Genomic DNA, 13,082 nt, shown 5'->3' on the forward strand with positions numbered 1-13,082 from the left:
TCACGGTCGATAGTATCGTAAGCGGCCTTGAAATCGACGAAAAAGGTAGTGCGTAAGAACTACCGATTTGTGACACTTTTGGAGGATCTGTTGCTGCACAAAGATTTGGTCCATTATCGATCGCCCGTTTACAAAACAGACTTGGTAACCTCCTACGACTCTACTTGCTAGCGGCGATAGACTACGAAAGATGATCTGAGAAAGCACTTTATGGGCGGGGTTGAGAATGGTGATCGCTCGATAGATTTAAAGTCTTTTAGTCTTTTTAGTAGGTAAGAGAAAACAGCTTGATGACTAATGTCTATTTACTCTATAAGCCGTTTTTGTGTTCATATATTTGTATCTTTTTGCCGGCTTTATGAGCTTCTAGTCCGAAACACTGAAATTATCTGGTTGGGAAAATACCAATAAATTTCACAACTTAATCCGTATGATTCAGTAACAGTGTTTAGAAAATGAAAATAAAAATATAATCCAAAATAACAAAAAAGTCAAATCTTTCTGTCACACACAGCATAAGCGTGCCATCTGTTTTTTTTTCAAATCCGCATTTTACGCTTGTACACCTGGTACTTTCGTTTTCGTCTTGTAAAAGCATTTCAGGTACAAACATTTCGCGTACAATTGTTTATATGGCTTCTCCTGGCCCGCTACCGGGTAAGCCCCTCAGTTTTGAACCCGGCGCGGCGCACAATATCCGCCCGCACAATCATTGTCTGTCGTGTTGCGGTTTATTTCGCGGAAATTGAATTATTATTGTTTACTGGCGAATGATGATTGCCTAGTGTCGTTCCCCTTACGCTGCTGTATGTCGGTATGCGTGATGCCATCATTATTTCTCGGTAATCATTACCCGTTGTTCCTGTGGCTGCTATATAGCAGTTCGCCTGTATACGGGATGATTGCCCCGCGTCGAAGGCGGCAGCATTATTGGTTTGGCCCTTTCATGCTTTGTGCTAATTTTGGGAATGAAATTTAACTACCCGTTGGTTTGAAGCTCTGAGTTATTTTAAAGTGGAACTTTGCGTTCGGAATGTGTAGGATGTTTTACTTCTGGTTGACCCCTAATTAGGAAACGATAGAGTCCAATAGCGTTTTTTGGTCTATTATCTGGGACTTTTTAATACGAGATACCGGGTTGGTTGGCAAGATGTTCTACAACAAAAACAGTGCCACTTGACGGAAATAACACGGCATGTAAGCGGTTTTGTTGAGAACACGAAATGAACGAAACAATAAACTCCCAAAGACACCTTTCTCTTATCGCCGCCGTCTGATCAACTGCTGCCGAGCTGCGGTCGTTCTTGATGCTATAAGCTGCCATTTGCTGGGAGTTTCAAGGGTTCTGGTGGTGGCGGCGGTGAATTGAAACTCCGGCTGAGATCTCATTCGTGGAAAAAAGGCAAAAATAAAGAATGGCTTTGCGCGAGCAGCGAAATAAAGGGGGAAAGGAGAAATCCTCAGACAGAGAAGATTAGACGGTTGATATCCAGGAATTTCGACCAGAAAAGGATTGGTAGCAAAATTATGAGCTCTGTATTTTCCTTGTGTTGTGTAATAACCGGAAACGGTAATTTTATTTTTTTAGTTGTGCTGCTTTGATCATAACTTGCATGTAGCTTAAAACTACTGCAAGGATAAACAAATTGCATGGAATATAAAAATAAACAAGTTGCGATGCCACTCGTTGTTTGAGAATAGTTAAAGCTTCCTATTTAACAATTGTATATTTGAATTAAGCAAGAGCATGCTTGCGTCGGAGCATAGGAAAACATGGTTTAACAAGCAGTATGTGACGCTCACCTCATACAACATAAAGGGTGTTGCAATCAAAATTTGGTCGATTTAAACTTGATGCTTAAGGTGCATTTAAAAAACTCGAATACTCATCGTTTTGTAAAGGCATTCGTGGAAAATAGTGCCTCTAATTTGATTTTGACATTTGACGAGCAACGTTGGCTAGCTAATCCTTAAGAAAAATTTGGTTGAAAAACTTTGATGCCGCCGTAATAAGGAGAGGAGACGCAAAGAGAATCTCTCATTTGCACATTGGCCCTTTTGAATTGTTGGTCGCGATTTATTGTTTAGTTATCAATAGACGATGGTGAGGCATTCCGATTACGTAGTGATAGACGACGAAACTTACATTACAAATAGCTTTCTGGGCAAGAATTTTATACAGCAACGCGATGGCAAGCATTTTCAAGCATATGAAACTGTCGAAGTTCGCTAAGAAAAATCTAGTTTGGCACGCTAGCTGTACCAATGACTTAAAAAGCCATAATAACATGGTATGAAATACCGCCACCAACGTGCAGGTAGTGCCCACGAATAAAAATCCTCTCAACACGCTGGAGTTCCGCCCAGTCGAGGAATAAAATGCCCCGAAAAAAAACTGTTAAAGGCGAGACTCACATTCTGCTACGAATAAAGTGAGCGATGGGGCGAGGTCTGATAAATGAAAGGTCCGGCAATTCGGATTCGGCCAGTCATAGTTTAGCTGAATTTTTTTTCAGCAAGCGCATTACTATTTGACCAAATTTTGATCGTAACACCCTTTAGGTAGTGTGCTTTTTGTTTCATTATCTTTGCGCTATGTTTCCTCATATTGAATGGTTGGCTGCCGGTGGGCTCGGTCGGTCCCATCGGGCAGTTAAACTCTGACGGTGGTTGTCATCATCACTGCCTTTGGAATTTCTTAGCTTTCCAGGAATACCAGCTTCGAGGATCCTTCTTTCACCTTCCTTCTTAACAGGAGCATCACACGGAACGTCGATTATTCAACTTTAAAATTGAAATTACTGACCAATTTCGGCAAAAACTTATGCTCTCGAGGGAAAATTTTCCGAGTTCGTTTTAGCGAGTCTGTTACGATTGCTGTGTAGAATTCAATTTACTGTAAGAACTGTTTGGTACATAAACTTGACCGTGAGTATGGTTGTTGAAATGTTCCCATTTCAAGCTTTGTACATTTTATTCACTCGACCTTCGTAAACATTATTAACGTGCTAGAAGTTGAGCGTTGGTGTTCCACAGGTTAATCGCGAAGTAGGGCTAGTATTTCTTGAACAAATCAATTGAAATCAGATTAAACTTTCAACTAAAGTAAAAGCTCCCATTAGGACCAATGTCATGAGCGTTACCCTGAACCAGAGTGCAGCCAAATCAAAAGCTAAGACCGGCGAGTATTTCTACTTCTTTGCTGTCGGACATTTTTCCCGTCGCTTTTTTGCTGGCTTCCTTCAAATTAGAGCATCAGTAGAATTATGGCGATTCCTGGGATTTTCGCCCGACACAACTTAATTAGCTTGCGCAAATTGTTGAGCTAATTTCGAGGAAATTTTGCTAAAATACAGTCGGTTGACCACCAATCCTAATCGACGAACAAATAAAATACTAACTACTACCGCTGGGGTCTGGTCTGGTCTGTCCGCACACATTCGGTGGTTTTTAGGTAAACGAAAACTCGCCAACACAACATCAATGCATGCACTGGTCCGGTATTACTTATGATGCCCGACCGAGTGAGTGATATTGAATTTCTCGCCATCATCCACTTGGCACAACTGACGCCTTTGGTGCCTTTTGCGGTGCATCCAGAGGCAACAAGAGCATCGACCAGCAGCGAATGCAAAGGGACAAGAAATAAAACCTCGTGAATCAGCGGGAATTGTATGGCTGTTAATAAATGATGACGGCTTCCCAGGAAACCTCCTGAGGGGCTCGCGCCGCACAGTGAAACTTTGGCTAATTGATATTGCGTTTTACTGATTTTTTTTGGAGGAGCTTTATTTATCCAAGTGCTAAGTATATTGAAACTAAAAGATGTAAACATTACCTATGCACATAGTTATAGTTGCAATTTTTGCCGTTTCAGTTTTATCCATTGTGCACGCTGCTTCGTATGTGCTGATCTGGTTAAAAGCGGCTGTTTTTGATCAGACATAGACACAGGCCAAATGTTGAGTACGGTGGAGCAACAGGCCCCAGCAAAAAAGAATGGAGATTCGATACTCCTGTTGTGGATCGAACCGGTCGGAAAAATATCAAATCAAACCATAGGAGGTATACAAAGGGGTAAACGTTTAGCAGATTATTGCTGTGTAGTAGAATAGGTCCCATCGACCGTCACAGACAATGCTCTCATCGGGATCACATACGGTGGATGACGAAATATGCCACAATATTTTCTTAGCTCTGTTAATTGAAGGTGTCATATTAAGATACAAATCGCTTTTTGCGGGCACTAATAAGGTTGTTTGAGTCGCTGACTGCTGCAGAGAGACCGCTGAACTGGATGTCGTAAATCAAGCATTCACGGTTTCCCACAATTAATCAAGCACGATGGCATGAAGGTTTGTAAACATTGTTTACAACTTGGTTAATCTTTTATAATGGAAATATTGACAAACCCAGCGCTGATATAATGTTTACATTGATTAGGTAGTTTAATCCGTTGTTTCCATTAAATGATACATTGTTTAGTTTAGCGTATTACTTAACTCATTCCGGGTATGGGCATTGTCGTTATGGTATCATTCAATTGTACAATGTTGTCTACCAGTCTGCTGGATAATTCACTTGTCATTTTCTAAGCCGTAGTCCAAGTCCAAGTCATTTGATCAATCTGCCTGGGGAACGTGATAAACAAAAACTTCCGCTGATAGCCGCCGAATATTCAGTCGTTTTTTGCTTGTTGATTTCAACTTGAATGCGTTGGACAGGCCGGGTGTGAATATTCCTTACTATTTTTCGATTCGAATCAAAGTTCGGATCGCACGTCTGCGAAGTCTGAAAAATGCTGACAGTTAAGTAAAACGTGGTCGATATGAGAGTAGGTCTCTCCAATAGAGTAGAATGGGGCAAGTGCACAGTGGTTTAAAATGCGAAAAACGTGAACAAGCTACAGTATTATTAGCAAAGTTGTTCTATGTCATTAATGCCAGCTTTTAACAGGAATAACTATTTGATTGATTCACCTTAAAGGGAGATAAAAAGAAAAGTTTTTTTATTATTCGAAAAACAAACTGTGTTCTTAGGCAAACTTGCAGAAAATAAAATTTAGCTAAAGAAACTTTTGTCAAACTTTGGCTCTCTCTCTTCAAACAAATGAAATATGTACAATATTTTTCGAATGAACAACACCTAAAAGCTAAAAAAATCCGCGTTACACTTTTTGATGGCATTTTGAACGCCCACTATGTTCCATAAAGTATAGTAGTTTACATTTTAAAAATATCGGGAAGTGAAGGCATAAAATCAGTACTTCGCCTTAAAGCTTAAGTCAACTACTACAAACTCGTTTAGGTGCCGCCTATCTTTGAGACACATCATTGGTCTGTCATTGCAATCGTCGTGTATGTGAACCACAGACAAATAGATGGGACACTCGCGTTAATTCCCTCGTCCAATCAAAAGCCATGCATAACAGAGGGTGCTAGTGTGCAAGGAAAATGTGTAGAGTGTAGGACGATGATTTATACAAGATTTTCTTCTATGTGTCATGTCAGTTCGTCAGTGTGTCAACCTCAATTGGAAGAGACTGATCAATAGATCGTAGCAACTCCCATCCCTAGCTTCAAGTAGTACCAGCCGGGATCAACCAGCCAGCAACTTTGGTGGAGATCCAGTTACCAACCCTGATGGAAGCCAAGGTAGTATGTTGACAGGAAAGAAGAGCTCTTTTGAGTTTCGTTGGTCCTCCGAGGAGACGAGGGGTTGGTGCCACAGGCCTTGCGAGTCGCCACCATGAAAAACTAAAAAGCAATAAATGATGAACAAAGGAATTCGGACTGGAACAATTAGAATAGATCCAAGCGACGAAAAAGCGCTGTGGATTGGAAATTCGGGACGCGGAACTGCCGATCTCTCAACTTCTAAGTGAGCAATCAAGTGCTCTCCGTCGTATTGAAGAGCCGCCGATATCAAGATCGTCATGGAGGATTTCAATGCTCAGGTCGACCAGGAGGAAGAATACAAACCGGTGAATGGAGAGTTCAATGGCACCTGCGGACTAACGAAATGGGTCTACGATTTATCGACTTTGTCACCTCCAAGAACATGGCCGTACGTAGTACCTTCTTCCAGCTTAGACTCCTACACAAGTGAACCTGGAGGTCACCAAATCAAACAGAATCAAGGATCGACCACGTTTTGATCGTCTGTCGGCTCTTCTTAGGCTTCATTGACTCAGATTCTATTCAAGCGCTATCGTTGGTTCAGACCACTGCCTAGTTATGGTCTCAAAACTGCCCATTGTGAACAACATTTGATACCGACGTAAGCCTCGGTTAAATCTCACGCGGTTGAAGCAGCCAGATAGCGCTGTAAACTACGCGCATTCACTCGAAGTTGTGCTGTCGGAACAGGACGAACTAAACGAAGCCCCTTTCGAGGGCTGTTTGAACACCATCAAAATAGCCATTAGTAGTGCACCGGAGAGCTCCATGGGGCACGGGGCACGAAATCAGCGAAACGACTGGTTTAACGATGAATGCAGGAGAGGGGTGAATGATGAATGAGTGGTGAATGAACTGCGCAGGCGGTCAAAAAACACTGTGCCCCACGTCAGAACTTGGAAAGACATAGACAAAAGAAGATGCAACGGATCTAAATCTTCCGGGAGAAAAGTGCTGCCTGAAAGGGCAGGAGCATGCGGAGTTGTAGCGACCGCAACTTTCTCAGGAAACACGAAAGATCTACCAGAAATTGAACGGATCCCGCAAAAACTTTGTGCAGCGAGCCAAAATGTGTCGGGATAAGAATGACAGTATTTTGACGGACGATTGTGAGTTGACCGATTTGTGGAAGCAGCACTTCAATGAACACCTGAATGGCGCCCAGGTTGAGACCCAGCTGGCACCAACTCGTATATCAATGTACGAAAATTATCGTATATCCCTTTAACAAATTCGAAATCGTAACTAAAGCTTGATAAATTGATTTTCTATCGTATATAATGATATTAACTGACATACATACGATTTTCAGCACAAAATTGTATACCATTACAAAACGAGTCGCTATAGTATATAAATACTAATATAACTATTATAAAATTATACGGATTGGCCAATTTGGCGCATCAAATACGATATATTAGCTTGGATATCTGTATATAATGCTGATTTTTATCTTTTATATACGTATGAAAATGCTAGCGGGGAACCATGGTGGCGGGAAAAGCGATATCGACAGGGCAACAAACGGGCAAGAGGTGCAAGTTCCAACGATAGATGAAGTTACGGAGGTCATCATGAAGCTGAAGAACAGCAAATGGGCTGATACAGATAACATCGGAGCGGAGCTTATTGAAATGGAACCAGAAAAATGGCCATTTGTATACAGCAGTTAACTGTTGGAATTTGGGATACGGAGGGGTAGAAAGATAAGGTTATCTGCCCGATCTACAAAAAGGGCGTCAAGTTGGACTGTGAGAACTATCGAGCGATCGCCGTTCTCAATGCCGCCTACAATGTGTTGTCTCAACTTATTTTCCGCCGACTATCGCCAATTTTTCGCAGATTTGTGGAAACTCATCAAGCCGGTTTCGTCGAAGAACGGTCTTCAATGAATGAAATCACTGCAGCAGATCCTACAAAACGACCGTGAATACAGAGTTCCCACGCACCATTTATTCGTTGACTTCAAAGCCGCATATGATACCGTAGACCGAAAAGAGCTATGAAAAAACATGAACGGGTTTCTCAGGAAACTTATCAAATCGATTCAATCTACGATGGACGGTACACAGTGTTGTTTTCGGATTTCGAGTGGATTGTCGAGTTCATTTGAATCGTCCAAAGGGCTTTGCTAAAGTGATGGTCTCTCTTGCCTGCTGTTCACCATAGCGCTACGAGGTGCAATGAACTAAGTGGATATCAACACGCGGGGTCCGATCTTTTACAAATCTAGCCAATTCGTTTGCCGATGACATAATCGGCTAAATATTTGTGGCGGTGGCTGAAATCAGTACACCATACTAGAGTGCGAAGTAGAAAATATTGGATTAAAGAAAAATACGTCTAAAACTAAGTACGTGCTAGCTGGCAGAGCCGAGACCTACCGACACCGTTTGGGTAGCAGTGTAACGATCGACGGCGATGAGTTTGAGGTAGTTGACAAATTTGTCTATCTTAGCTGACTATGCTGGAAAGCCGTGCTTACTATTAGTTTCACAACAGAGACAATGCTCGACAAAGATCTGCAAGTGCTCGGGGTTTTCGAAAGACTAGTGCTAAAAACGATCTTTGGCGGCGTATAGAAGAACGGAGCATGGAGATGGAGCATTAATCATGAACTCGTACAGCTCTCTGGGGAACCCAGTATTCAAAAGGTGGCTAAAGCTGGACGGATACGTTGGCAAAGGCATGTCACAAGAGTACATGGTAACTACTCTGCAAAAATGGTGTTTGTTTCATCTTCGGTATGAACAAGACGATCAGATGGTTAGATCAGATGGAGCGAGATCTGGCGGAGAGTCACGGTGTTCAATTAATTGGAGACCGGTAGCCCACAACCGAGTGAATTGGAGATAGTTGTTCATCAGGCTATGTCTTAGAACGGTAACCTAATTAAATAAGTAAGTAAGGATCGCAGCATTAGCCACGAGATTCTCCTGTACTCTAACAGTTGGCTGCGAAGTCTCGTTAGAAGGTCAAATTCCGTCAGAATGTAGCGGCAGGACTTTGCATTGAACTTGTTTTAACTATTCTAGACTAATTAATGGCTTAGCAAAGAGAGAACATATGCAAATCTACCACCTCTTTTCACTAACTCCTATCGCTACCTCCACGTGGTGCCGGCTGGATAACGTAAACTTGGTTGTCGTACGCAATCACTGAAGAGGGAACAGTGGCTACCACCCACTCTAAGATGGCAGCCCCGTCAGCAAGGGGATAGGGACTTTAATCTAACATTCTACTGTACCCGAAAACTAAAAAGGTCACAAAATTTGAAAGAAGAAATCGATCCGAATTATTGGCAACAACCTTTAGCATTGACTCAATAATTACTAGTGCCGATGTTGACTTATGTGATTCGGTTTTAAGTAGAGAATTACCATCCATCACACTTTTGATGTAACATTCACATGAATTATTGGTAACTCGCACTCGTACTAACCAGTTTACATGCGATTCTGGTAAATTTTATCAACTCTCCTATTAGCTAGTACATGAAGTTCATGTAAGTTGCTGTACAGAAATTTACATGATTTTTCACGTGGATGCGACGTGCCGATTTTTTTGAGTGTAGGAGATTGCTATGATTTCCTATGATGGCACGATGCCATCCTCGTAAACTCCAAAGAATCGTGTGTTCCACTGTCCTGGAAAGATTTCCAAATCATTTAAAATAAAATTGAATATCTTCACGACAGCATAAAACTGGACCAAATTCACTGACAGGAAGATTAATCGATTCTGTTTATATTCCTACATCAAGAACATCGAAAACGCCATGTGAAGAAGCCCTTTAACAGTGTCTGCTGTCGGTAAACGAAGCGCTTTCTCGACAACAGTATCGTATTTTGCGCCTGCACCTCACTCATTGGTTTTCCCTGGAATCGAATGCAATATTGGCAAATATTGCTATCATCGAGGATGAAGTGATACCGTAAAGTGTCAGATTTTTGGCAGCAGGCAAACGCAACCGAGTCACTTGGGTGGGGTAAGGAACGACTTGCCAGCATGTTTGATATTTGATAATTGTGTTAAACACCGCACGGTAGCTGGTACTGTACATGACAAACAAACCTGCTTTGCGGCACCTGATTGTTAGCTTTTACCTTGTGTCGTACTTCCATGTCCCGCAAATAGTAACATGGCAAAAGTTCACGAGACCGTGGCATTCGTGTTTTATTTTTGCCGGATCGAGTTTCATTCTCACACTTTTGTCATCAATGGTTGCGGTCGGCTTACAAAAAGGCGGTGATACAAAAAGTTGATTTTTGGTTGATGGCGGCGGCGGCATGTGCCTTTAAACACCACAACAGAGGTGAATTTTGGTACTGTATTGAGCTGGGTTACCAGTAAGTTCAATTCTCGGAGAAACGTAACAGTATCCGACACATCCGTTATCGCGGCGGAAAGCTCGATTTTGTCATTAACAATGATGCTGGCAGCATCATGTTATCTCGTGGTAATGGAATCGTAAAAACACTTTCAATAATAGTGATAATCGGTAAACGTTTGTTGCAGTGTTGTGCGATTGGGTGATTAAATTGTTGTGTATTTCAACCCCATCAGACTACTCGGGTTTCTCTACGCTGAGCAAAACATCCCAAGTAACAATTTGGGTTTTATTACACTCTTAAGTCTTATGATGGCAATATTGGCATTTGAGACCAAAATTAGTCATGAAAACCGCCATAAAACTACAATAAAACTCACATGGTTACTTGGGATGATTAAGGTAGAGATTTTTCCGAATAATTCTGCTACTATGGAATTTAATATGAGTGTTTTTCTAGATGGTCAGTCTTCAACTTCTAATTGGGAGAATATCCACCTGCTTTTTTATTAGATTTTTGTCACTGAGACTCTGATAAATTAATTGTAAACTACCAAAAGTTTCGAAGTATGTTACGTCTCTTTAAAAAATACACATTAGGTAGTAGTACGATATTCTCAGCACAATACTATTCGACTTGTTTGGCACAAACCCGGTTTGCTCAAATCTACCGTTTAAGGAGGCGGCAGTAGGAGGAGAAATAACAGCATTTGTAAAGTAATTATTCTCGGAACCACTTCAATTATATCAAACCATAGTCAAACAACCATCGTAGTAGAGCGAAGCAACGAAAGTCTCGTGTGTGAAATAAATCCACCCAACGATGTGTGAATTAGGTATTTTACCGGCCGCGAAAAATATGACGGGCGGTTTATATGTGACCTCCGAGAATACATTATTTGCATTACTAAGGGAAAAAAAACTCGTTTGAGTGAAAAAATTCTTGTCTGATATAAACAATGTTCAGTTTTGGTTTTTAATTGTAAGTTTCATTTCGAATAATGATTGTTCAAAAAGTGTGTGATTTTGCGACATATCTTCTCATCAAACGGCAAATCAAAACATGCTCTAATGGCTTTGCCTATTTATCTAGGAAATACTCCACATACATGAGTAGACTGGTCGATTGGCGTCGCCTGGCCGCAGCTTAAAGATTACAGCACCGGCCGGCAAATTGGCTCCATTTATGGTCTGTTAATTCAGCTACCCCTTTTCCAGCCTACCGAGGTGTAAATGGAATAATTGTCGCTGAATGTTTTTGCGCCTGCTACCCACTGAATATCCAGGACTTTTCGTTTCTAACTGCTACTGCCACCACACTCTTGGCTCTCAGGCTGCTGATTTTTAATGTGCATTGCATTAAATTAAATTAACTTTAATTGTCTAAACTAGAGGGTGTGTTTGCATTGTCGTAGGTTACCTAACTTAAATCAATAATGATTCACATGCAACAAACCACTAGGGTAGTAAAAAGATAAGATTAATAGGCTCTGGTTAACAATAAATAGGTACTGGAATGAGGTAAAAAACTTTTGAGTTATTCTTAGTAATGATTATTACAGCGGTGTCAAGGGCAATACTCAACTGGCACAAATTGATTAGAATGTAAAATTATGATTCATTAGCCAAAAATTCATGCGAAACGTTTAGAAAAATTATAAGAATAGTTTTTGCTCGAATGGATACTATAAAACTGCTAAGAAAATTTATGTTTTATTCCGTTAAGTAGAAAGCGATTGTACTAAAATTTATGATTTGTTTTCCCTTTGTTCTTCCATAGGTTTAAGAATGGTCAACCATATCCGTGGGGTAGTGACATATCGTCGTTGATCGTGTACCCGGAGGCAGCCAATCAAACTATCTATACACACCGGATATCGGAGACGGACATCGGCAACTACACCTGTGTGCTACGTAATGATTCCAGCATCATACGGCATGACATCGAGCTGCGAATGCAAGGTAAGAACAATGGGTCCATAAGTTTACGCAAATAGCTAAGCGGGGGTATCTTTTTTTTCTTAGTACATATTTCTCGTCAGATTGCAATACGCTTATACTCTAGAGAACTGGAATTTTCTCATGCTGAGCTATCGTTAATTATTGGGGTTTTTTTCATGAGCAAATTACGACGGGTTATTTGAGACGAATTTGGCGAAAAAAAGTTTCAATTAACGTCACATGACTCATTAGCTTGAAGTAAAGTCTCCTTCTAGTGCTGTATAAAACGAGCGTTATTTATCGAGATTCATTACCTTTATCACGATTAGATGGATTATCAACTATACACAAGTATTTTAATTAGTGCCACAAACATTATACACTCAATTGATAAAATCGGTACGATGTTGAATACAAATTATGTTACTACAAAGATTATTAAAAGATATATTGTCATTTACAAATAGCGTCCCAGCACAAGGGCAAGCTTTGAAAAGTACAAGACTTGACACAGACAACCATTTCCAGGCGTTCGAAAGGGTTGGTTTGTAACCAAATGTAGGAATTAAAAGTGCCGTAGACGCAACACACATAAAAAGTTTTACCGCATATCCGAATCATTGATAATATCGCTATGCAGCCATATGATATTTGTCATTCTATTCCATAAGTCGGTAAAAGTTTGACTGCTGATTTTATGGCCAAGTAAATTTAGTGATTTCAACGTACATTTACATTATAACAAATAGGGTCGTCTATTTTCCAAAATTTTTGTTTTCCATATTTCATTCAAAGTATTTTCCTTTGATAGCTATAGCTGTAGTTGCCTCTTTAGAAGCAAACCGTTCATTTGGCCGTTTTTCCACATTTTTGTAAAAATTGAAGCACTGCTCAGCACGTGACTGTCCCATCAATGTAAATCAGTCGGAAAGAGAACAGTCCGGTGAATAAACCGCATGTAAAAAACCTTCCCAACCAAATGTCTTAACCGTTTCCTTGACCGGTTTTGCAGTGTGTGATGGAGCGTTATCATGCAATAAAATCACTTTGTTGCTTTTTTGATATTCTAGTCGTTTTGTACTCGAAGCTCGATTCAAATTGATCATTTCGATACCGTTCAGTAGTAACGG

The 13,082-nt window shown here is 40.7% G+C and overlaps 1 protein-coding gene across 1 annotated transcript in view; it reads left to right on the forward strand.

Moving 5' to 3' along the window:
* The window catches only part of LOC128742803 (interleukin-1 receptor accessory protein-like 1), a 52,909-nt gene that overhangs the window by 29,198 nt on the left and 10,629 nt on the right, over positions 1–13,082 (forward strand). The window contains exon 2 of the mRNA XM_053839263.1: positions 11,792–11,973. Coding sequence (XP_053695238.1) covers positions 11,792–11,973 — 182 coding nt within the window. The remainder of the gene's footprint in view (positions 1–11,791; positions 11,974–13,082) is intronic.

This window comes from Sabethes cyaneus, chromosome 3, assembly GCF_943734655.1.
Source record: "Sabethes cyaneus chromosome 3, idSabCyanKW18_F2, whole genome shotgun sequence".
Lineage (NCBI taxonomy): Eukaryota > Metazoa > Arthropoda > Insecta > Diptera > Culicidae > Sabethes > Sabethes cyaneus.